Genomic DNA, 24284 nt, shown 5'->3' on the forward strand with positions numbered 1-24284 from the left:
AACGAGATTCCGGGTATCAATGACCTGTTAACAAAAACATCCGCTACGTGTCTACGCCTTGTTCGCACTGCCAAACCAATTGTTTGCAGCCGTAAAACTTGGATAAATCTCCTTGAAGTATTATTGCCAAAATTAAATACGATCCACTAAGAAAGAAATTTAAATAATTTTTATAAAGCAGCTATAAAGTAACGGCTATAAAGTAAAAATAGAATTTAATCAAAGATATTTTTTATCGCTAGTCGACAATCATCCTGCAAATTATCAATACGTATTTCGGATGGAAGTAATTTAAATTCTGTATGCATCTTCTGTTTGCGCGAACGTAGTTCCCGCTACTGACGCAGACAAATTTTCAAGTTCGTTGCCTCGTAGATTACTTTCATTTTACTTTACCCATATTTTCAAACTGCTTACTGCGATGAAAAACCTTCGTTTTAAAAAACTGCCGTGAAATAAGACAAATAGTTTGTTCGTTGGTAACCGAAACGAACGTCGTCGTCGAAAACTTGGCACAGCGAATGCGTACGAGTCACCTAAAAATAGCAGCAGACCCGCTTCGACCGAGGTTTTTGCGTCGCGACGCCGATCACCTACCGCCAGGGAGAAATACTTGTCGGTAGTTGTCTTTGCTGACATCTACGATGTGCCGTTAAGTAATCGTTAAGTTAAGACGTGCCGTTCGAACCAACGTTATAATAGCCTGAATGTATATCTAGAAACGATTCTCTGAAAGTTACTTCTTTTACGGTGCATTCTGTGCAAAGTGATACACGATACGCTCGAGTATTTCGAATTCGAACGAAAAATTTCTTCGTAATAAATCTTCTTGGCGAATGTTTCTTAGCAAAAACATATACATATATTTATTACTAAATACATGAAATTAATAATATTTATAAGGCTATCCCCTTCGTTACATAAAGCAGAGAATAATTTCTACATCAGAGTACATCACAATTTCAACTTTAATCTTACAACCGTGTGTCGTTCGTTATGTCTCTATATTACTTTCGATTCTTTCTTTTCCAATGAATCAGTGTGACCGTGTAACATCAAAATCGCAAATTATAATACTATTCGTAAGCAGAATGTGGTCTCATCGATAAAATGCGATCATAAGCGGTTTCTTCCAATTTCTATCGATTCTATTCAATGAACATTTGACTTTGTAGCTGGCTCTCTTTTATGCTTCCGCATTTCAAAATCGTCGTGATTATCCTCGTAACAAACCGGACAATAAAGATCACCATGACAGCCGAAACATCGTTCCAGATTTTCCGTTTGTTCGCACATCACGCAAGAAGGTTTCTCATCTTCGTCGTCCATACATTTTGCTTCCTGCATTCGTTAGATTACAATGAGGATTACGTAAGGATTTTAAAACGCATCTATATCGCATACCTCCACTTCCATTTCTTCTAACTCGTCTACATCCTCTTCGTACCTCTTCTCTAATTCTGCTTCGGCTAAAGCCTTCGCGATTAATTTTTTTGATACGTGCCTTTCTTCGTCATCGTCGTCGTCTAGGTTTTTGTTGGAATGCTAGAAAAATATTAATCTATTCGTCTAACAACCTAGTATACCCAGTATTTTACTGACTGCATGTTAATTACGCACCATATGGGGTTTATCAGCGATACCCTGCAGCGATCTTAATCTCGCTTGCATTTCGGAAATGGAATCGCTACTCGAAGACAATTCTAATTGTTCCAGATATTCCTGTATCAAGTCGTCCGCTTTCTGTTGATCCGTTCTAGTATCCACTTGATTTATCTATACCGAACGAAAATATCGTTTAAAAAATACGATAAACGACTAGATTACTCTTTACATACGTTCGTTTTCTGACTACCAGCGTCTGGATCTTCGTCCTTTAACAAAGCTAATCTCCTCTTTATTTCGTCCACGCTTAAAGCGGTCGACTTGTCTTCTTCTTTCAATTTACGCAATCTATCCACTATTTCTTGATCGGCAGGCTCTAAACCTTTCTTGAACTTGTCCCAATGATTCGTGTGTTTATACATTACGATAGGAGGCTTTGCCGGATTTTCCAAAGAATCTAGTCTGATAAACGTATTAAATAAATTACCGTTTATTCAGCTTTTTATCGCATACGTTGCACTGAACGATCGTATATTATCAAACTTATAAGAAACTCGTTACTTTTTTGTAATATCCACGGGAGCCAGAAATTCTTCGTGTTCGTCCGACGTGTCCATATTTTTATCGGAGTTTGAGTTTTTTGTCAAATTATATTTACTGAAACAACGTCCGCAAACCTTTTTCACTCCTCTATCTGGAATATTACATTTATATTTGAGGCACTTATTGCAATACGAAAAACCACAACTTGGACAAGCAACCTAAATGGCATAAAAAGAAATTAAAAAATTAGAAAAATAGAAAGACGAGATAAATGTTCCGGTACAGTTTATGATTCGACTATCAATTTCAAAGTTGTGCATAGTGTTTTTCAGATGATAATAAAATGACATAACCTAAACGACCAACTATAGTAACATGACAAAATATCGCTTACTTCTTTAGTAAAAAATGAGAATTTTGTTTGACAAATATTACACGACATATTTAATTTACTCTTTGAATTACGTTAAAAATATCACAAATGCGGTATAAAATTGGTTAACATATTCTCTGCTTCGACACTCTGACGTAAATATACACGACCAAATTATTCTATCTGCATGCGTACACACACACACACACACACATATATGTATGTATGTATATAAAACTAATACGCTTAGTTGGCCAACTTCAGATAAAACTGATTTGTATTACGAACTAAGTAGGTTGTTTGATTGAGGCGCTCCGCGCCTAACCTAACAATGTTGAGCGAGCGAGTAAATTTCACGCTAAAGCAAAAATAGTCAACCGTGTCATCCGGTTCAATTGGTTGAATGGTGCAAGAGAAAAACGTGGACAAAAAAGTTGAAAAGTCAAGTACATAAGCGCGAGCAAATTCAATTTTGCATTAAAGTCTACACGGATATGGTTTTTCGGTAATTATTCCTCCGCGGCATGCGCGGGCGGCGCGCAAAAGGAATATACACACGATAATGAGTATGCAAAATCGTTAATTACTCACTTTCTGAGCACAGTCTATGAACTTTTATGATTAAAGAATGTTCAGCAATGCATTATTTACATGGTTCGATCATAAAAGTTCATAAATAATGTTCGGGTAATGAGTAATTAATTATTTTGTTGCAGCCTTGCAATACGTACATGAGCCGCCTATGTCAATTCTACTGCGCGTGCAAAGTGCAATATTTCGGCACTTTGACGACGCAGTATGGTCCCTGAGGCATTTAGAAACATATTTCTATTAGGGTTTGATCCATTTTGATGCCTAATAAAGCCAGGAGATCAATTTTTGTCGAATTTGGTCGAAAACGGTACAGGTGGCGCCATCTAGCGGCGAGCAGGGGACCTACGAAAAACTAAAATTCCGTTTTTCTCCGGAATTAGGCAATTTTACCTATTTCTGAAGGTCAGAAATTGTTCTGTGACCTCTCTAGAATCTACATAATGCCACAAGAACCTCCTCAGACCGCTAGAAAAGAAAATAGGAAAATAGTCCAAAACATGGACTAAAAAATTGGCGTCCATCTAGCGGTGAAAGTTGGAACTACAAAAATAGAAAAATGCGATTTTCTCGAAAATTAGCGAACTTTGAATATTTCTGAGGGTCAGAAATTGTTCTGTGACCTCTCTGAAACCTATATAATGCCACAAGAACTCTCTAGAAGCGCTAGAAAAAAAAATAGAAAAATAGTCCAAAACATGGACTAAAAAATTGGCGTCCATCTAGCGGTGAAAGTTGGAACTACAAAAACATAAAAATTCGATTTTCTCTAAAATTAGCGAACTTTGAGTACTTCTGAGGCTTGGAAAGTGTTCTGTGATCGCATTAGAAGCAAAATAAAGGAATAAAAATTTACAGAAAGCTATAATAAAGAAAATAAAAAAAATGTCATTTCATGGATATAGAGAATGCGTCTCTATATTTAAAATTAGTTAATAGATTAAAACTTCAAAAATAACTGATTTATTGATATTGATTTTGAAATGCGTGTTGCTGAATTTAAATTTGATTAAGGAATGAATAGCGAACGTTTTTCTTTTTAAAATATACAATTGAACAATAAAATTGAATGTCAAATATAAATAGAAATCTTCTTTATCGATGGCTTGAAAATGAAATTCTTCTTGATCGACGATGACTCTGATGATCACCACAATACTCCCCCCCGAGTGACGAGGTCGTCACGAAACTGACACGCTTCTTCTTCGCTGGAGGATAAGTCCGTAATTGAAATGAACCTTGAGGTTGAACTGATCCTGGAATGGGTGTGGGTTCTGAAGTGGGTGGGTGACTCTGCTCAGAGTGTTGAAACAAGCCTGTTGCAGAATCTGAGGAAATAAACTTAGAATCGTTGTGATTAGAAATTAAGAATGCAGGCTTCAATCTATCAACAGAAACATTAACAACGCGACCTTCAATATCGACTGAAAAATAATTATTGTCGACCGATCGAGCCGTCACCGGAAATGGACCTCGGTAAGGTGGCTCTAACGGACGTCGGACAGAATCATCTCGAACAAAAACGTGCGAACAGTTTTGCAAATCTTGATGAACGAATATTCGAGATTTAGTGTGATGCGAAGCTGGACAAGGTCGCAACTTTTGCATGTGCTCTCTGAATCTCTCAAGAAAAACTTGTGATGGAGGTGCATCTAAATCTGTATAAAGAAATTCTCCAGGAATTCTAAGTGTTGTTCCGTAAACAAGCTCTGCTGCTGAAGCTTTAAGATCTTCCTTATAAGCAGTTCGAAGGCCAAGAAGAACTGTAGGTAAAACATCAATCCAATTATTAGTTCCATGACACATGATCGAAGTTTTTAAAGATCGATGCCAACGTTCCAGAATTCCATTCGTTTGAGGATGATAAGCAGTAGATCTCGTCTTCTTACATCCAGTTAAATTGGTTAAAGCCTTGAAAAATGCTGATTCAAATTGATTGCCTTGATCTGTTGTAACAATACCAGGACTACCAAAACGACAAATCCAATGTCGGTAGAAAGCTGTGGCTACCGAATCTGCTGTTGCTTCTTTTAAAGGTATAGCTTCAGGCCAACGAGAATATCTATCAATCATAGTCAAAATATATTGAAAACCTTGAGATGGAGGAAGAGGACCAACCAAATCTAAATGCACATGATAAAATCTTTCATCAGGAACAGGAATGACTGTAGGTTGACGCTTCGTATGTCGATTGACTTTAGCAAGTTGACATGATAAACAAGTCTTAACACGATTAGTGATATCTTTCTTCATATGTGACCAAACAAACTTTTTTCCAATTAGCTGGCAAGTTGCTTTAGCACCAGGATGAGATAAATTATGAACCATATTGAAAATTCTTGAACGAAGAGAAACAGGAACATAAGGTCTAGCAATTCCTGTTGAAATGTCACAGAAAATAGTTGTGTCAGAATTATCAATACGCAATTGTCGAAGTTGAAGTGACGTAGAAGACTGAAGAAGTTGCTGCAATTCAGGATCTTCCTGCTGTCTTTCAGCTAATTCTTGAGTATCAACGATAACCGGTAAGTTAATTTCCTCCAAACGAGAAAAGGCATCTGCCACAATATTGCTGCTACCTGACACATGTTCAATATTTGTAGAAAATTGTGCCACAAAATCAAGTTGACGTTGTTGTCGAGGAGATGCTTTATCAGAACGTTTGTTGAAAGCATAAATAAGTGGTTTATGATCAGTGAGAATCTTGAAATGACGACCTTCAAGAAAATGTCGAAAGTGCCTTATAGCATCATATATTGCCAATAATTCACGGTCATAAGCGCTGTATCTAAGTTCCGACCCGTGCAGTTTTCGAGAAAAGAACCCAAGAGGTTGCCAATGACCATCATCAAATTGTTCAAGAACAGCTCCAATTGCAATATCAGAGGCATCAGTGCGTAATTTTAGCGATGCATTAGGACGAGGATGAACCAATAATGTTGCTGATGCCAAACTGCTTTTGCATTGCTCAAAAGCATGTTCAGCTTCAGCAGTCCATTGAATAGCAGTTTTGTCACCTTTTTTGCTATTTACTAAATAAGAACAAAGAGGAGCTTGAACATGTGCTGCATCCTTAACAAAACGACGGTAAAAATTAATAACTCCAAGAAAACGACGTAACTCTGCAACCGTTGAAGGTCTCGGATAATCTTGAATAGCCTTTACTCTGTCAGGTAAAGGTGTAATTCCAGAAGTGTTAACTTTATAGCCTAGATAAGTGACTTCTGTCTTTCCAAAAACACTTTTTGCAACATTGATTGTAATTCCAAAATCTTTAAGACGTTTAAATAAAATATGAAGATGTTCTTCATGTTCTTTAAAACTTTTAGACGCAACAAGTATATCATCCAAGTAACAATAAACAAAATCTAAACCTCGAAGAACAAAATCCATAAATCTTTGAAAAGTTTGAGCTGCATTTCTAAGACCAAAAGGCATCACAACAAATTCAAAAAGACCAAATGGCGTTGTAACAGCAGTCTTCGGAATATCCTCTTCAGCAACCGGAATTTGGTAATAGGCTTTAACTAAATCAATTGTCGTAAATATCTTTTTTCCGTAAAGGCTAGCAGCAAAGTCCTGAATATGTGGTATAGGATAATTATCTGGAACTGTAACTGAATTCAGCCTACGATAATCACCACAAGGTCTCCAATCGCCTGTTTTTTTCGGGACCATATGTAAAGGACTTGCCCATTGGCTGCTAGATGGACGACAAATTCCTTGTTCAATCATTGCGTCAAACTCAGCTTTGGCTACCTTAAATTTGTCAGGTGGAAGACGTCGCGGACGTTCGACAGTTGGAGGACCTCGTGTAATTATATGATGTCGAACCTGATGAGCTGAATTAACACTTATACGTCTTGGTCTAGTAACTTCTGGATATTGTGAAAGAATTTGAGCAAATGGGTTATCTTTTTCGACCGAAGAGAGATTTGCTGCAGTTTCTGTTGGAATACCTGGTGATGTTAGCTGTGTCAAACCATCACGCAAACATCGATGCTTAAGATCAATAAGAAGTCCGAAATGCCTTAAGAAATCTGCACCAAGAATTGGACGTTGAACATCAGCAACACAAAACTGCCACTTGAAAACTCGCCTAAGACCAAGATCTACTGTTTTTGTTAAAATGCCATAAGTATTGATAATAGAATTATTTGCAGCATATAATTTGTAATCATTTTGATGAAACGGCCCTTTGCATGCTGATCTAGGTAAGACTGAAACATCAGCACCAGAATCCACAAGAAATCGCGTTCCGCTGGTACGATCTGTGACAAAAAGACGGCTTTTCGCATTTGAACCATCGCCAACCATCTTTACTGACGATGGCTTGTGTAGTTTTCCTCTTCCTGACCAAAATTACAAGGTTGTTGACATTTTCTAGCTAATTTACCAAACTTCTTATGAAAGAAGCATACTTGTTGCAAATTATGATTGTTATTGGAATTATAATTATTAAAATTATTATAACGTCTTCTAGAATTTGATCGATGTCGATATTTGCTATGATGTCTAAATCTGTCTCTATTTCTGTTAACATCTACAGAAAGAGTTTCGACCAAACTTTTCAATTCTGCAACTTGTTTTGCAAGCGAATCTTTATCGACTAAATTTGAAATAGAATTAACAGGATCAACTGATGAGATATTATTTCCACGAGTCATTTCTATAATTTTATCAGCTTGCAGCGCTAATTTTGAGAGATCTGGTGTTTCGGAAATTGTCAAGATTGTTCTAATATTTGAGGGCATTTGTTCTAAAAATAGACTACGTAATACTGAGTCTGAACACTGACCTGAAGCAAGGTGTCTCATTTTTTGTAAGAAAACAGAAGGTTTTTCATCACCCAAATCATGACCATGCAAAAGCTTTCGTAGTCTTGACTCGTTGGTTTCTGCAAGAACACTAATAATCCTGTTCTTCAAAGCCTCGTACTTTCCAAAATCCGGCGGGGATTCCAAAATATCCGATACAATAGGTAGTACTGCTTGCTCCAAATTAAGAATAACATAGCGGAACCTCGAATCGTCATTTGTAATTCTTGACACAGCAAATGCTGCTTCGACTTGTTTAAACCAGAGGATTGGATTCTCCTTCCAGAAAGGAGGTAATTTAACTACGCGTGCAACTTCTATTGAATCTTGACCGTCTGAATTAAAATTTTGCTGCAAATTATTGCTTGTTGCTTGATTTGGTGATTCCTCAATATCAATTTGGGGTCTGCTTCTTTCCGGTTCCGGTGTGCGATACATTTTGAAAATTTTCCTCTTTAATTATAATTTCTTATGGCAGTTTAAAATATCACGTCGGGGTCACCAAAAATATAGAGAATGCGTCTCTATATTTAAAATTAGTTAATAGATTAAAACTTCAAAAATAACTGATTTATTGATATTGATTTTGAAATGCGTGTTGCTGAATTTAAATTTGATTAAGGAATGAATAGCGAACGTTTTTCTTTTTAAAATATACAATTGAACAATAAAATTGAATGTCAAATATAAATAGAAATCTTCTTTATCGATGGCTTGAAAATGAAATTCTTCTTGATCGACGATGACTCTGATGATCACCACATGGAGAAAATTTGTGGCGCCATCTAGCGGCGAAACTGCGAACTAAACTGAAAAACCGTATGCCCGTACACGCGTTAAATAAAAATATAAAAAGTAATATTTCGCAACTTTGACGACGCAGTATGATTCTTTAGACATTTCAAAGCAATTTTTGTTAAATAAGTTATTCATTTTATTGCTTATTAAGCTCAGAAAATCAATTTTTATTTGACCCCTTAACGCTAAATAGTGTCGGTATACATATAGAGAAATAGTAAAAATTCTTATTTACTTTTATATTCGTCTTTATTACATTTATCAGATTTATTTCACTATTAAATCAGATACAAAAAGTTGATATAGAAATACGTATTTTAATGTAAGAAGATGTTAGGATACAGTTTACTTACACGTGCTTCGATAAATATACATCAAATATTTAAAAAATATTTACTTTTGGATATCTCTTATAGGTTAAGTTCGTTATCACAGTAATAAACTATATAGTTGCTATAAGGTTAAAATTTTCTTACAATAAGAAAGTATTATTATTATCATTGAAACTACAAAAACTACAAAACTTGATAATAAAGAAGAGACATAAAATAAATGAAATACTTATAATATTTCTCTGATACGAATGTCAATTAAGTATTCGACAATTGAAAAATTTAGCGATAACTTAAAGCCACATAAATTACTAAATAATACTCTCTCTTGTAAAATTCTACATATTTACGTGTACATACATACATTTGTATATGTATAGAACGATATACGCGTCGTTATAACGTTGTCGACGTAACAGCACTGACGCCGTGTACCAATACTATAGGCGGTAAATCTGCCGTTAATTCTGTCAACAATTGAAGATACTGTCGATAAACTGTGTTTTCATCCCAGCTAGTTGATGCCGGGGGGGCAGGCAAATAAATAAACGTTGTCGCGGTTTGAGAAGAATGTTGCCGAATTAATTGGTTTACGCTGAAAAATCCAATTAAAAGTTAGTCGACAATTCATATTGAAATTTTCTTATCGATTCGATCAATAAATCCAAACGTATACCTTAAGATATAAGCACGCGAAATATTACTTAATATGTTATCGTTGCTTTCGGTGCTCGATTCGTATTGACTTTCCACTCTTGGCTCAATAAGAGATCTACCTTGTAATCCGCGTACTTGTGTACCCCAGTCGGGGATTTTCTTTATAGACGCAGATATTCTCAACATGTTTAACAATTTTCTTATGCGATGCTCGTTAGATACGTTCGAATATTCGCTAACTGAATTTTGTGAATCTGAAATACTTAAGCTTGCGTTGCTGTCCGACGTCTCGCAATGAAACACTCTAAGATGCAAATTTTTCCAAACGGGCACCATATTGATGATACACGCAAGTTGAAGCATAAACAAAGACGTTGTGTCAAATGGATCCTGATCTGTCGGTTGGAAAAAATTCACAGGCCATACGTCAATATATTTCAAGGAAGAATTCCTGCGACAAAGAATTTCTTTATGAAAGCAAAACGTGAGAAAAAAAAAACAACGATAATTAATTGCCTGTACTCACTTTGTTATTTGCGATTTATTTAACATATGAAAATTTCTGCATAAGCACAAATTTTTCTTCATCTTCAAAACATCTGAACACATTCCTACATACTGTACGGCATCAAGATTTTTTTCTGAATTTATCTGTCTTAACGGGAACACATTACTGTTTGGTAATGTTGAAACATTTTCAAATATATCTGTCGCATATTGAGAACTCTGAAAAAAGTCTACCGGTGTTTCTTCGTCGTAAAAACCGAGAACAATTGTATTCGGTTTCATTGCTCCCATTCCAGATATTCTGATTAAATGATGTAATCCTTCGCGGACAGTTTTCGTAATCGTTAGCTCGACAAATGCCTTCACCTTCATGTGATCGACTAAACTCAACCAATGTGGATATTCTTCTATAGTAGGATCAATATTCTGTCCCGAAAATTCTCCGACTTTTACGTGACCTATTACGTAAAGTCCACCTTTTTTCAAGTCATTTACAAAATCTATAAGCGGACACGCCGAACGCGGAGAAGCCACCATCAAGAGCATTTGTGGTCGCCAAAATTTTACGTGATCTTTGCGAGAATCTAACATTAATAAATACTTTCTAACTTGGTGGAATATAAGTGCTTGAGATATGCTTCCCCAAGGGGCATTTTTGCTCGGAGAAAATAAATGCAGCACGATAATTAGTATCAAGCACAGTATTATACTACTGGAAGCGTAAATACTATTTATAACAAACATCATTATCAATGTACCGAGAAGTCCAATTGTTGCCGTGTGCCATGTAAAATAATTAAAAGTTGGTCTATAAATAAGATAAAAACATTTCAATCAGTTTATCGCCGACATTTTATCGAACATTTCAAATAACGCGAATTCAAATTAAACAATACCTGAAGTTTGGTGCACTTGCAAGTTCGAGGCCAAGACAAGCCAAATTGGTAGCTAAGTAACTCAATAAGAACAATACAGAATTAATCTGAGCAATGGTATTCAAAGAACCTATAAGTAAAATTATTTGGACTAAAGTCCATGACGTTAAAACCGCAGCAATTGGATTTCCTTTCCATGTTCCTTGTGTAATAAAATTCAATCCGGATCCTGGAAATATTCGAAATGTTAATTTTAATCAAATTAAGTTAGCTTAAAAGCGATTTTTCTCTTATTTACCGAACACGTTGTCTTTTGCCAATGCTTCTAATACTCTACTCGATCCTATCAGATTACTTAAACCTGCGCTAAACGTTGCTGTTAATATGCCAACTGCTACAAACGGTGGCCAAACGTTGATCGGCATCATGTACATAAAATTGTTTTGCAACAAAAATCGGCTTGTAGTTGCAGCGGTAAGAATCGATAATAAAATGTAACATATAAATGTAAATAATACTGCTGATAAAGTGCCACGTGGAATGTTTCTTCCAGGATTTTTCAATTCGCCTATAAATATTAATAATCTAAATACAAATACTATTATTATTTTATATATACTATTATTTTCCATCGACTTATGTCGATAAGCGTTTACCACTCATATTGGCTCCAGCCATTATACCGGTAACACCGCTGAACAATACGCCGAAAACACTTGCAAAATCGGTCATCGCTCCTTCGCTTGAATAATCAGAATTATAATTTGAATAAAGGTTGTTAATAAGAGTAGACGATAACAATCCTGTGTAAGTGCCATTAACATGAAACGTTGAATTTTGGACCAATGTGTTTGCATCTGGAATCGGAATCTATAATAAACGATATGTACATTATTTATTCTACCATCGATTCGTAAGCATTTTCATAATAATTCACAATAATTACCTCCATATGTCCCTGTGCTAAAAAGCTTATAAAAACGCTCATTAAACAAACACAAACAACAGCCAAAATTGCAACGCTAGTTTTTGCAAACATCGCTGCCCCTATTAAACATACTATTAAATTGGCAGTGTTTAATACTGTACAATATAAAAATCGCCACCATCTACCATCCGGTATTAAAGCGCTTTTTCCAGCCAAATAACCGGATGGCCCAAAATTTTCTATTAAACCTTCGGCACAGCCAGAGATACAAAGTGCACTTGATACAATATTAGCCATAAAAAATAATGTTCCGATAGAACCACCAAATTCTGGCCCAAGTGTACGACTGATCATAACTATGTAATATTTAATAAGGAAAAATTATTTTATATAATACCGTTTACAAGACCCAATAGTAACAAAATGTTTTGAACATTGAAAGAACCGATAATTTTTCCTTATAGAAAAAAAAAAAAGGATACAATAAGCGCCGCCTCCTTCCACTGCTCCATTCGTGGAAATAGCGCATACAGATGCTACGGTAAATACTAAAATTCCATAAGCGATTATAAATTGTGCCAAAGTTACAAGTAATCCAGCATTTCCTACGATGTATCCTGTAATACAAAATTTATATGATAATTGGAAATGAATATAAGATCACCAATTAACAATGTATAAATGCTTAAATATGCAATATATACGAAATTGAAGTTTGCACATTAAATTCATACCCATTCTTATAAAAACTAAGGCACTGAACATGGATAAGGTAACAGGACTGAATACTCCTGCAAATGTTCCCAATGTACGTCCATTGTCTGCACCTAAACTACCAAATTCGACGTATCCATCTCCTTCTGTATTCTGTGTTCTGCCAAATCTAAAGAAATTACTTAATCTATAAAGAACACTTCTTCCATGAATTAAAGGAGCTTTTTCGCTATTAATCTTAATGTGTACAGGCTCATTGTTTGTCGAACCTACTTCTGAAGCCATCATTTTTACAAATTCCTGAAAACATATAATTAATATAGAAAAATATTTAATAATAATAAATTGTATTTGATATATATATATATATATATGTATTTGTTATGTATTTGTTATATTTATATATATATATATATATATATATATATATATATATATATATAATTGGAATTACGTTATTCATTTATTTGATTTAATTATTGTTTCCGTATTGTTTCTAATACAATTATTACCAACAATAAACAACAACGTTTACATATATTCATGAACAATGTACCTGGGTATTGCAATAACTCGCGTACTTGTATCTTTATTTACATAATAATGTATAAAACTATTACGCATAAAATACAAACTTATGATGTCACCTATTAAAATGTCAAATAATTGTACAGTTTCGAGGTTATTCAACTACATTCAACTCTATTCACCTCTCATTAGGAAGTAATAGATGGAATTTGTTCGAAAAAAAAAAAACAGTAGAAGTGGCGCTATCTAGTGGTAAGCGGTCAATATTTTTTTTCTCCGTGACAGTGTGTCAAGTAAAACATTGTAATACTTTAAATAATAATCTATATCTATGTTTTTTACGAATTTTTAATTGTATATATTTAATATTTATTACTTGTTACCACGACTGTTCGAAGCAAGCGTATATAATCGTCTGTCACTCAAACATTTTAATAAATTTCAATATAACCAACAAGAATATGGTCATCTGTGTAAGAAAAGTAGTTGTACCATTATCACGATCGATTATAACAAATTTTCGAGTAATTCGTCGAATGAATACAGCGATAAAAACTGATTCTGTAAAGTCCTTGTTTTATAAGGAATACGGAGAACCTGTAGATGTTTTACATATTACAACACAAACCATCAATCAACCAGAAAGCAATCAAGTAAACAAATTTGTTGTAATGATTAAGATGACACGATAATTTTATAAATATGTTAGAAACATTGTGTTAATTTTTGTTTTCAAAGGTTTCGGTAAAATGGTTGTTAGCACCTGTTAATCCTGCAGATATTAATACGATACAAGGTAAATATCCAAGTAAACCACCCTTACCAGCTATACCAGGTAACGAAGGAGTAGGCGAAGTAATAGCTGTTGGACCTAATGTGAAGGATTTAAGTGTTGGTGACAGAGTTATCCCGAACGGTGTTAATTTAGGAACATGGAGAACCCATGCGAATTACAAGTCGGAAGAACTTATGAAGGTGGAAAATTCAGTTTTTCTGTCAAGTCAATATAGTATCCGTAATTATTTAAATAAAATGATTTCTTTTTACAACATCAGGTTCCAAAAGATGTTGGCACTATCGAAGCTAGTATGTTAAATGTCAATCCATGTACCGCTTATAGAATGCTTAAAGATTTTGTGGCATTAGGACCTGGGGATACCGTGATTCAGAACGGTGGAAACTCTGCAGTTGGACAAATGGTTATACAGTTATGTAAAGCATGGAATTTTAAATCCGTTAATGTTGTCAGAGATAGACCAAACATAACAGAATTGAAGGTATAAGCCAAATTAAATATATAAAGCTTTAAATTACTTAAACATTAAACGCTTTACAGAATTATTTAATTAATTTGGGCGCGGACGAAGTATTTACCGAAGATGAAATAAGAAAGACACAAATTTTTAAAAATAAAAAGTTACCCCCACCGAAACTAGCTCTTAATTGTATATGTGGACAAAATGCATTAGAAATCATGCGTCATTTATCGCATGGTGGTATTATGGTAACTTATGGTGGCATGTCTAGAGAACCTATAACAGTTCCTACTTCTGCACTTATTTTCAAGGTGATGCATTTTAATCGAATTTATACAATATTTAATAGTACGATTAAATAAACATTTTTTAACGGTTTCGTGACGTGAATAGGATATTACCTTAAAAGGATTTTGGATGACAGCATGGACAAAAGCAAATATGAATTCTAAAGAGCGGGAAAATATGTTTACTCAACTAGGAATATTATTCAGAGATAAAAAAATGAAAGCTCCACCGCATAAATTAGTTCCATTTTGTCAGTATCAGGAAGCTGTTATAAATGCACTTAATATGAATGGTCGAATTGGGGTAAAGTATATTTTGGATATGACAAAATCTTAAATTTCCTTTCCTAAGGAATAAAAACCTAATAACTTCTTAAAATGCCTATTGCATTACTTACATATTTAGTAACTTTCTCAGCAAGATATTGACGTCGCAATTTAGAGAATATCTATTTTATAATGCAAAGTATTTCGTTAAAAGAGATTAATTCAAATTATAATTAATTAATATTTTCATTACAATTCACGACAAATATTCGATACATAGTAAATTTACGTAAATTATTATGAAAATAATTGCAAGACAAATAATTATATTTAATAAATATCAATGATTAATCGATGAATTTTTATATATAAAATAGATTCCTTTGTTTTATAAAGAATAAATTTGTGTATTATAAAACATTGTATTATAATGTACAAGCCATTTACCTATAATTGTAAAGAAAATGTATAAGAATATTTTGTTTATTTGTTACGGAATTGTTGCGGTGTAATTTACAAATAAATTAAAAAAGAAAAGTTTATTCTGCTTTATCCAGGAGTTCTAACAAATCCATGTTATGGTTTATTCCCTCGGGTTCATCTTCGAAAAAGTCGGCACGTATATTGTCAAGTTTTATTTTATAATCCTCGTTAAATTTCGTTTTCTCCTGCTTAATGATCGTTGTATTATCTTCACCGTCTTCCTTGGAATTACCTTCTTCTTTTTCTACGTTTGCATTATTATTATCTTCGTTTGATAATAAATTCAAACTAAATGGTCGTTTATACGAAGTTTCCTCTGTACCTAATTGAACAGCTAACATACCAAGTTCTGCTCTTGTGCCACAATCTTTTAAGTAATTGTCATTTTCTTGCTCAGAAGTTAATTTCGATATGTCATGCGTCATTGCATACCTATACAATATATACGAATATATTTATGTTTCTATGCAATTAATATCATTTGCTTACATATTCTTTCCCAATAACGTGTCGCGTTCACCGAAAAGATTAAAAGAACCATTGCAGTAAGTTTTCAGATCCACATCACATATTTTTGAGCGAGAAAGGTGATCTTTATTTTCTTCATATTTTTCATCGTATTTGTGATTTGTTATATTGAAAGTACCATCATCATTTTGTAATCCAAGTCTGAGAAGAACCGATACCCTTACGCGATACGGTTCTAATTCTTTTAAGCAGGTATTTCTGGCATTCCAAATTTCCTCAAAAGTTAAAGAACCATAAAACTGTAGGGAACGAAGATCGTTAAAAATAAGCAATTTAATTAACTAATAACATGCTTACATCGACCACCATCTGATGTATTAATCCCACGCATTGCTGAGCATTAGGATGGCTGACCATATCACGCATTGCATCCGTGTGATTCAATGTTAGCAAGATAACTTCTATAGGACCTGTTGCTACAGTCAGTTGATATTTTACCATCATAATCATTAAATCAAACAGTTTATTCATACTGTTTTTATCGAGCTTCATAATTGACGATAACACGACACACTCTAAAGTAGACCTTAGAACAGGTATTCCGGTCAAAGGTTTCTCCTCGAATATACAAGACAATATTTTTGGATTGAGTAACGCAGCAGTTACATCGTCCAACACTAAAAAACGAAATAAAGATTTAGTAATGTTAACTGAAATATATATATATATAATGCAGCAACGTAAAAAAGATACTATAAAGTTAATAACAAGCTAAATTTTCCTTTTTTCACACGGCATTGAACTAGCCTTGTATAGTTTTATCAACATTAATTCTTTGTGCCTTTAATCTCTGTCGTAAAACATATAACATTTCACCACCCATGTTTAAATAAAGAATAGGTGTTGCACATAGAGACATTTCTGATAAAAATTCGTAATGTTCGCTTTAAGTATAAAGTACTACTGGTTTGAGATAGACATTATGTGATTTAATAGTATCGTTGCCTTGGTGACAAAAGTATACACAACTAAATGATGCAGTAGAATTACAAAACGATCGATGGCAGCGTGAATTAATCGATGAAATTTTACACCACGTATCAACGATACTATAAATACACAAAACAACGAACAGTGGACAAGGATATGACACGTGCTTCTCTTCCATGGAGTCCCTTAACTTATAAAGAATTTCTTCATTAATTTACTACTTACGGTATACTTGCTAATACAGTATATTAAGAAAAATCATTTACACAGCTTTACGCAGCCGAGCATAGTATGTAAATTTATTCCAATAACGCGACTAAAATTCTGTAAAAGTATGCGATAGAAAAAGTTTTCTTTATAAGTAATAAGGTACAGGCAAACATTTCCTTCAACACAACGATCCAGTTCTAGTAGTTTTCATAATTAATTTATTTTTCAAAACACCTTAATGTAACTATAATAAGTTATTATAATTGTATAATTATAGAAAAAAATCATTCGATGATAATTAACAATTTAATGGTTAATCGTCAACAAACATAGTATTTATAAATTAACTTTTCGTAAGTAACAGTTTTTAACTCTGCAGTATCAATTTCAAATTTTCACAATATTAATTCATATGCACCTTCTATTTGTATTCCATCGTTCATTCGGAAACATTCTTCGAAATCGGACAAAAAACAAAGAACGCTTAATATTTGCATTATGTACTAAATAGCTACTAAGTAATCGAGAATAATATTTGTTCTTGTAACAATATTAAATAACAATAACGTCAATCGGTATAAAATAATACAAGTGGACGGTTACAGATAACAAAAGATATTGCATTCCGCGTTTTTTTTTTTATAAAATATCTTAAATCTAAGGTCAAAATTGGTTTAGTTATATGGAACAGTTTATATCGTAGAAAGAATTTAGTAGCCTTGTCACTTCAATTGTTTCTCTCTACTTACCTACATATTTATAACATACGACGATTTCTTTCCAAAAAATATGACATACATTTTTATCAGTCTAATATTAATCTATAGTACATATTACTGCACAGACTTGTTCTCCAAATATTTTGTATAGTAGATTTGTAATACTATTTTAAGTACAATTTTATTGAGAACCTAACGAACCGTAACGAAAATATCACTGAATTTCATACCCCATTAATGCGCGTATAAATGGAATTTAAGCATTAATGAAATTAATAATAAGTAGCGGTAAATAAAATTTTTATACAGATTTATAAATCTTAAGTAAATATAAATGTTTCGAACTGTGCTTGTTTAAAAGAAAACAATTACAATATTTAATGATATTCAAACAGTCTAATAACTATATGAAACACACTGTCGCAAAAATTGTCAAGTACCCTGTATACATTTACGTAACATTTTATTCCATAAATTATTGCACATTGTAAACGTTACGTGTTTGCAGCATTTAACATAAGCAGAATACTTTACTTAACTAAAAGTTTATAATTTAAAAAAAAAAAAAAAAAAAAAAAAAAAAGTCGATTTAACACGAATAATAAACTGATTAGCTTGCCTTTGATTGTATGCTTTATATACAAAATATTAGCTAAATACCTTACACTGTAATTTCTAGAGAGTTTTCGAAAAATAAATTAAACGTTAAATAATTATAAAAAGCATTTCAAATGAAATTCGTTACATGTACCAAAACGAATAAATAAAAACTGTATATTATATCAAAAAACTTAAAATTCATTACCTTTGATTTTCATATCATTTATTTAAAATGTATAAACCTGTTGCCATTTTGAAGATGCTCATATACTGTATCCTATCTATTGTTGTATGTAAAGGGACTTGTTCAAATATTATTTTCGTCGACGAAAAAGTTGAAACAGAAGATACTCCGAAGAATCAGATTATAATAGAATCAACTCTAACTATAGAACTCGAGGTAATTATCACAAAAAATTTTTAAGAATATGGAATTTAACAACGAACAATCGTTTAGTATCACAGTGTATTCACAAATGAATCAAAGGAAATTAACTTCCTTTAAAATCATATAAATTCAAGAAATTGGTAAAAAGATTAAAAATCTACAATTTTTTTTCTTTTCATCTACAACACGTATGCGTATCCGCTTTCTCTCCAGATGTTGGACAAAATTATACCATTTCTTTTATCTTGCGCAATGATTACCTTAACAATATTTAGGAATTTCTCGAAACGTATTTCATAAAGAATCTTTCTGTTTCAATATAATATTAATGCAATTTATATTTCAATTTACAAATTGTATGTCCAAGTCCCTTTTGCCGATTGAATGTAACGAAGCGGGACAACCGTGTTCCTAATATCAGGGCTTTTTGATCTCCTTACGCAATCCTGACTTAAAACTCTGCATCCCGGACTCAAAGTTAATCCAGTGTAATTACCTCGCGGAATACTGTCACTACTTGCCACCCTTCTAACATCATTGGCCTTCTTCTCTTCGCAATTGTTAACTACCGACATCAAATTGTCTGGCACAGAGTCTCTGAGTTTATACATGTACTGATTATTGCCGAAACACCTTGACGTTGTATTGATGGATACATTTTTTGGACTTCGCATCAAACGACTTTCAGCGCATCCGTTATGACGAATTTGACGCTTATCGACGTTATCGTCGATCGAGTGTCGATTATACGAATGATGGTCGAGATTTAAATTTGCGTCGTCGATACACTGGCAAGAGATGATCGTATTATCGACAGAATCCGAAAAATCTGGACTTGGAATCGAAGAAATGCTGCCTACGCGATGAAAGGCGACCGTTCCCTGGGTGTTTTGGGAACGGTGTCAGAAACATCATTCCTCTAATTCGTCCATTCGATTCCTAACAGCCATTTCTACCACTTCTAAACTTGGATAGTCAAGTTCTTTAACCAAGCATAATACAGCTGATAATATGTTTGAGTTCTAAAATAAAAATATTCGATAAGTGTAACGTTTACTTTTCTACCTCTAGCATTACATAAAATAATTCTGAAACATACTCTCGTAACAGGTCTTCTATGATAATGAAACTGAGATCTACATTTGTCCTTGTCAGAATGTCTTACCCAACCAGGCACTTGAGTCGAATCTTCCTGCTGTATCGAGAAATTGATTATACTTCTTTTTGTATCATTCGAATAGGTTAAAGATCAATGACAATCACGAACCCGTTCAACATTATGATGAACAGTCATTCGTCTAGGTTGAGATGGTAGTTGATGTTCCTCATAGTCCGATTTTATTCTTTGATCATGATGTTCCTCGTATTCTGGTTTCAATCTGTTATCATAATCATAATGGTTCCTTTCTGCGCGTCTGTCGTCCACGGATTCATTAACCGAGTACTGCATTCGAGGAGATGTTGGTGGATAAGAACGTTGAGGTGTATCGTTATTACCATATTCCACGTAATTTCGTCTTTCATCGTAATCCCCATTGTGCCTAGAAACTGCTGGTCGGTCATCGTATTCCTAAAAATTATTTCAACATAACAAAGCATCCTTATTAACTCGTATATATATATATATAAAATAACAGTAAACAAATTCTGTTTAATTTCTTGGAAATCTATGTTAATACATATAACGAAATTAATTTAATTTATTTTCATCGATCTGTTTTACTTGCATAGGATAATTATTTTCATAATTAAAATATGAAAAAAATTATCGAGAGGGCAAATTTTTTGTATACGATTTTGTATAGAAAATATTTTTACAACTTAACGTATAAATATTGCCAGAAATCTATCTCACGCACTTAACGGATTTACAATTTTTTTTTTTACCTTTTGTTTCTTATCTATTCGATGTTTAAAATTATATGCCACTAATCGAGCAATTGTACGTACTATAAAACTAAAACTAAAGAACATAAAGACTATCAAAGTAGCTCTAATAAACTACTATATGGCACAAACGTTTGTGCATTCTAAAATGTACCTTGATTATTTCAATAGTGTTAGTGGCCACACTTTCATTGACGCTGCGTGTCTCTGTACGTGCAGTATCGTCTTTGCTTTCATTCTTTGACTGTCCATTCTGTAGCTGTCAGTATACGATGGTAGGTAAGAGTTGCAAACAATATAATTTTACTTAATCGTTAAATATTAATTTTATTATTTCAATTACCAACATTACTAAGAGAAAAAACTCGATTACGCTTCTAAATTTAGCAAGTAAATAAAAGTAATTCATTAAAAATACGATAATCATGATTCATTGGCAATTCATTAAGAATAGGATAATCCGATTATTTTTTACAGGTAAAAGCCTACTAGCAATAACCTGTTCTCGTGCAAAGTGAACATACAATTAATTGACTTACTTCATACGTATACTGATTATTTTGTGAATAATGATGGGACGGCGAAGTATTATAATTTGCATTTCTGTGATCCGGATCATGATATTCTTCTTGAGCATGCTGCGTTTCTTCGAAACTTCTCTGTGAACAAATATAAAATGTTGCATTTTTCTAACACAAGTTACATACGAAAATTTTAATTATTACAAATAAAATTTTTGTTAAGTAAATTAAAAGAATGTAAACTTTACGTTACCTGATCACTCGAGGAACTGTATCTTCGATGTCTTATCACTTCAGTTTCTTCTATATATTCAGTAGCAATATCCTAATTATATAAATGTTATTGAAATGTTAGAATTACTTATTAAAAAAAGCATTAGTAAAATGCTTCGTTACAAATTTGTTATTGAATTAAGTAAAATTATAGTTTATTATATATTACGAAAGTTAAGTTTAGTACCTACTTCGATTAACAATATCTAGTACATGTTATCGATGAAACAAAATAAAAATTGTAACGTAAATATTTCACGCCGAAGTAAGAAATAATGATTTCTATAAAAATTTTATGGACGAAATCTTACTTCTGGACTAACTGTATCCGACTGAGGAGGGGATGCATCCATATCAAGAGGATGAACTAAAATTCGCCCTCTTGCTAATGCAGTTTGCACTTCTTCGGGTGACACGACTTTGTCATCGAGTTTCTGCAAGTTTGGTAAAGCTCTCAAAACAGCCATTCGATACCTAAAAACAAATTCATAGATCATAATACCAGTTCAATAATTATTAACTAATCCAATACAATTAAATATACCCTTCTTTTTCGGCGCAAGGATTTTCACCAAGCCATAGATTTCGTAAATTAGGTAATCCTTGAAGGTAACAAACTTCGTTCAAATCTTTAATATTATTCTTTCTTACAAACAAATCTTGAAGACTTAAACAGTATTGAAAATCAGCAAGAGTATTGATATTATTTACACTGAAAATAAATAAAAGTAAATAAATAAAAACTTATAGATGTACATTAATGTTATATCCTAGAGTTTAAATGTTTTCACAGTACCGCTTATGTACATGTACATATATGTACATAATTATTTTAATTACATTTTTTACATCGCTTATGAACTAAATCTTATGTCAGTTTACATATTCTGAATATATGTTATCATATTAATACAATTAAGAAAATTAAATCCTTTATTATAAATATAATCGCATAATAAATATAAATCATTTACATGTATGTACTTTTACTACAAAATTGTAAAGTAAAAATTTACATTCTGCCACCTTCTTTACTGAATCTTACTAAAGTGGGACTTTATTACTATAAAATAAAATGTAAACATAAAACAAAAAAAAAATTGCTATTAAATATCAAACTCACAGATGAAAATCTCATATTATTTTCAATATTTGCAGTTTTCATAGTTAATATTAATCTTAAATATCTTTTTTAAAATTCTAGATTTATACGATCAATTGGAGTTTTCTTTAATAGCATTGAAATATATTACAATGAATTCAGAATATACGTAGGTAGAACAACTTCTGAAGTTGTGGGTTGTACCTATGATCTTGAGTTTTATATAAACATGTCCATAGTAGGAGTGCAGTATTAAAAGTTTTAAATGACTGAGCTCATTGCTGTAATACAATCAATGTGTTAATTATTATTAAATCTTTTCTAAATGATATATATACATACATATATATATATATATATATATATATGAATCAAATAGATATTATATTAGAAGATAATTTCCTTATAATATAAAAGTGAATACTTCAATTTCTTACCTTAATGACAATACCTCCACATTTTTCATTTTCCTTAAAATGCTTACATCAGTCAATTCTGTACCCCTAGATTAATAATACGTAAATATAAATATACGATGTATCAAAAAATTTAAAAAATTGAAAATCATTTTATAAAGAAAAAATAAGATAATTTGTAATATTTCTGATTCAACTTTTAAAACGATCTATCTCGAATCGAATTTCAGATCAGTGTAAGACAATTAAATTGATTTATATAAAAATAAGACATCGTTAACCTGTATATAAATTATTCTATCTTAACGTATTACAAGATTTGTGGATGAATAAATTTTTCAGTTCATTATAAATCAAATAAAATGATAGAACGTAAAGATGAATTAATCATTACAACAATATATTTTTGAACAAAAAAAACGTGTAAAAAACTGTAAATCGTATACATTACAACTACTATAAATGATACACGGTACGCTGAACTTGTCATTTTAATTCTACAACTCATAACAATTATTTAATAGTAAAAGAACAAATAACAATTCGTTTGAAAAGTATAACATTTCGATTAGTACATACCAACAATTAAGTTTCTTCACAGCAGAGAAGTCAGACATTCGTGTTCGAGCCACGACCATTTCTTCCGTTAATTTTACCATAATGAAATTTACGATTTGTAAAATTAATTGAAATAAAATAACAAGAAATCCCGCGGATATTAGAAACAACTAGAAGAAAAGTATAATTAAGATCATCACGATAAATTTCTCAAACGTAAATCGAAACTGCAATCAAAACTTGTCGCCATCATGGCTTGCTGCTGTTGACTAGTTGAAAAATACAATGCGTAACTTTCACAAAATGCATATATACTTCATTGAATGGGCTAAGTATACGTATATGTATCATGTCGCTAGTGCAATATAGATATGTAACTCAGTACAATTTTTTGAATCATGTGTATACATATATATGTATATATAATTTTTATTATGTTCTAAATGGTTTGTGAATTTCTGTGAGAAAAAGTAAAGACAACAGTGGTTCGAAAAAACGGAGATATGCGGTGAATATGTCCTTCTTTTTTCTATTACCCTCCCTACTTGCAATAATACGTGTACACGTATTCCATTCTATATGTATTCTTTA

At 32.6% G+C, this 24284-nt stretch overlaps 6 protein-coding genes across 16 annotated transcripts; 1 reads left to right on the top strand and 5 right to left on the bottom strand.

The window, feature by feature from the left end:
* Nucleotides 1–839: 839 nt before the first annotated feature.
* LOC100881037 (abscission/NoCut checkpoint regulator) lies at nt 840–2812 on the bottom strand. Of its 2 annotated transcripts, none has more exons than XM_012297093.2 (6): nt 2543–2812; nt 2167–2366; nt 1839–2067; nt 1621–1776; nt 1405–1545; nt 840–1341 (listed from the first exon to the last, which is right to left on the bottom strand). In XM_012297093.2, exons 1-6 carry the CDS (start codon nt 2588–2590, stop codon nt 1153–1155), a joined length of 963 nt encoding a protein of 320 aa, XP_012152483.1. In that variant the 5' UTR covers nt 2591–2812; the 3' UTR covers nt 840–1152. The 2 variants fall into 2 exon arrangements, with proteins under 2 accessions (XP_012152483.1, XP_012152484.1); XM_012297094.2 differs by having other exon boundaries at nt 2167–2299; nt 2543–2805.
* A 4619-nt stretch (nt 2813–7431) lies between these two features.
* LOC105662583 (uncharacterized) lies at nt 7432–8367 on the bottom strand. Its single transcript, XM_012286192.2, has one exon. The coding sequence runs from the start codon at nt 8365–8367 to the stop codon at nt 7432–7434; it is 936 nt and encodes a 311-aa protein (XP_012141582.1).
* A 657-nt stretch (nt 8368–9024) lies between these two features.
* Nucleotides 9025–13451, bottom strand: LOC100879394 (solute carrier family 12 member 9). Of its 2 annotated transcripts, XM_012297090.2 has the most exons (11): nt 13297–13448; nt 13014–13040; nt 12761–12927; nt 12509–12643; nt 12045–12382; nt 11755–11968; nt 11397–11666; nt 11120–11327; nt 10243–11031; nt 9736–10167; nt 9025–9654 (listed from the first exon to the last, which is right to left on the bottom strand). In XM_012297090.2, exons 3-11 carry the CDS (start codon nt 12789–12791, stop codon nt 9456–9458), a joined length of 2616 nt encoding a protein of 871 aa, XP_012152480.1. In that variant the 5' UTR covers nt 12792–12927; nt 13014–13040; nt 13297–13448; the 3' UTR covers nt 9025–9455. The 2 variants fall into 2 exon arrangements, with proteins under 2 accessions (XP_012152480.1, XP_012152479.1); XM_012297089.2 differs by having other exon boundaries at nt 12761–13040; nt 13297–13451.
* Nucleotides 13452–13561: 110 nt separating this feature from the next.
* On the top strand, nt 13562–15190 carry LOC100880923 (enoyl-[acyl-carrier-protein] reductase, mitochondrial). Its single transcript, XM_003708248.3, has 5 exons — nt 13562–13921; nt 14007–14243; nt 14324–14545; nt 14605–14835; nt 14918–15190. The coding sequence occupies exons 1-5, from the start codon at nt 13730–13732 to the stop codon at nt 15146–15148; spliced, it is 1113 nt and encodes a 370-aa protein (XP_003708296.1). The 5' UTR covers nt 13562–13729; the 3' UTR covers nt 15149–15190.
* A 355-nt stretch (nt 15191–15545) lies between these two features.
* Nucleotides 15546–19610, bottom strand: OSCP1 (Organic solute carrier partner 1). 4 transcript variants are annotated; one of them, XM_012297078.2, is made up of 4 exons: nt 19433–19610; nt 16387–16706; nt 16051–16328; nt 15546–15993 (listed from the first exon to the last, which is right to left on the bottom strand). In XM_012297078.2, the coding sequence occupies exons 1-4, from the start codon at nt 19608–19610 to the stop codon at nt 15618–15620; spliced, it is 1152 nt and encodes a 383-aa protein (XP_012152468.1). In that variant the 3' UTR covers nt 15546–15617. The 4 variants fall into 4 exon arrangements, with proteins under 4 accessions (XP_012152468.1, XP_012152469.1, XP_076391263.1 ...); XM_012297079.2 differs by having other exon boundaries at nt 17648–19575; XM_076535148.1 differs by having other exon boundaries at nt 16837–19575.
* LOC100877148 (uncharacterized) lies at nt 19555–24205 on the bottom strand. Of its 6 annotated transcripts, XM_012297080.2 has the most exons (10): nt 23715–24191; nt 23157–23222; nt 22162–22329; nt 21929–22091; nt 21598–21669; nt 21363–21482; nt 20978–21082; nt 20204–20506; nt 20036–20131; nt 19555–19958 (listed from the first exon to the last, which is right to left on the bottom strand). In XM_012297080.2, exons 1-10 carry the CDS (start codon nt 23792–23794, stop codon nt 19848–19850), a joined length of 1284 nt encoding a protein of 427 aa, XP_012152470.1. In that variant the 5' UTR covers nt 23795–24191; the 3' UTR covers nt 19555–19847. The 6 variants fall into 6 exon arrangements, with proteins under 6 accessions (XP_012152470.1, XP_076391261.1, XP_012152473.1 ...); XM_076535146.1 differs by lacking the exon at nt 21598–21669 and having other exon boundaries at nt 23715–24205; XM_012297083.2 differs by lacking the exon at nt 22162–22329 and having other exon boundaries at nt 23715–24199.
* Nucleotides 24206–24284: the final 79 nt, after the last annotated feature.

The sequence above is a fragment of the Megachile rotundata genome, chromosome 8 (assembly GCF_050947335.1).
Source record: "Megachile rotundata isolate GNS110a chromosome 8, iyMegRotu1, whole genome shotgun sequence".
NCBI classification, from domain to species: Eukaryota; Metazoa; Arthropoda; class Insecta; order Hymenoptera; family Megachilidae; genus Megachile; species Megachile rotundata.

What these genes read in the sequence shown, in the direction of transcription:
- LOC100881037 (XM_012297093.2), bottom strand. Translation starts at nt 2,590, where the DNA reads ATGTCGTGTAATATTTGTCAAACAAAATTCTCATTTTTTACTAAAGAA. An exon ending in TCGCTGATAAACCCCATATG is followed by an intron (nt 1,546 to 1,620) that starts GTGCGTAATTAA and finishes ATATTTTTCTAG; the next exon opens with CATTCCAACAAAAACCTAGA. An exon ending in TAGAAGAAATGGAAGTGGAG is followed by an intron (nt 1,342 to 1,404) that starts GTATGCGATATA and finishes TAACGAATGCAG; the next exon opens with GAAGCAAAATGTATGGACGA.
- LOC105662583 (XM_012286192.2), bottom strand. Translation starts at nt 8,367, where the DNA reads ATGTATCGCACACCGGAACCGGAAAGAAGCAGACCCCAAATTGATATT.
- LOC100879394 (XM_012297089.2), bottom strand. Translation starts at nt 13,028, where the DNA reads ATGATGGCTTCAGAAGTAGGTTCGACAAACAATGAGCCTGTACACATT. An exon ending in CTTAGTTTTTATAAGAATGG is followed by an intron (nt 12,644 to 12,760) that starts GTATGAATTTAA and finishes TTTGTATTACAG; the next exon opens with GATACATCGTAGGAAATGCT. An exon ending in GGCAAAAGACAACGTGTTCG is followed by an intron (nt 11,328 to 11,396) that starts GTAAATAAGAGA and finishes GAATATTTCCAG; the next exon opens with GATCCGGATTGAATTTTATT.
- LOC100880923 (XM_003708248.3), top strand. Translation starts at nt 13,730, where the DNA reads ATGGTCATCTGTGTAAGAAAAGTAGTTGTACCATTATCACGATCGATT. An exon ending in CAAACATAACAGAATTGAAG is followed by an intron (nt 14,546 to 14,604) that starts GTATAAGCCAAA and finishes AACGCTTTACAG; the next exon opens with AATTATTTAATTAATTTGGG. An exon ending in CTTCTGCACTTATTTTCAAG is followed by an intron (nt 14,836 to 14,917) that starts GTGATGCATTTT and finishes TGACGTGAATAG; the next exon opens with GATATTACCTTAAAAGGATT.
- OSCP1 (XM_012297078.2), bottom strand. Translation starts at nt 19,610, where the DNA reads ATGCGAAGTCCAAAAAATGTATCCATCAATACAACGTCAAGGTGTTTC. An exon ending in TAGTGACAGTATTCCGCGAG is followed by an intron (nt 16,707 to 19,432) that starts GTAATTACACTG and finishes TTCGTTTTTTAG; the next exon opens with TGTTGGACGATGTAACTGCT. An exon ending in ACGTTATTGGGAAAGAATAT is followed by an intron (nt 15,994 to 16,050) that starts GTAAGCAAATGA and finishes TATATTGTATAG; the next exon opens with GTATGCAATGACGCATGACA.
- LOC100877148 (XM_012297080.2), bottom strand. Translation starts at nt 23,794, where the DNA reads ATGGTAAAATTAACGGAAGAAATGGTCGTGGCTCGAACACGAATGTCT. An exon ending in GTGAAGAAACTTAATTGTTG is followed by an intron (nt 23,223 to 23,714) that starts GTATGTACTAAT and finishes TTATTAATCTAG; the next exon opens with GGGTACAGAATTGACTGATG. An exon ending in ATAATCAGTATACGTATGAA is followed by an intron (nt 21,083 to 21,362) that starts GTAAGTCAATTA and finishes GTATACTGACAG; the next exon opens with CTACAGAATGGACAGTCAAA.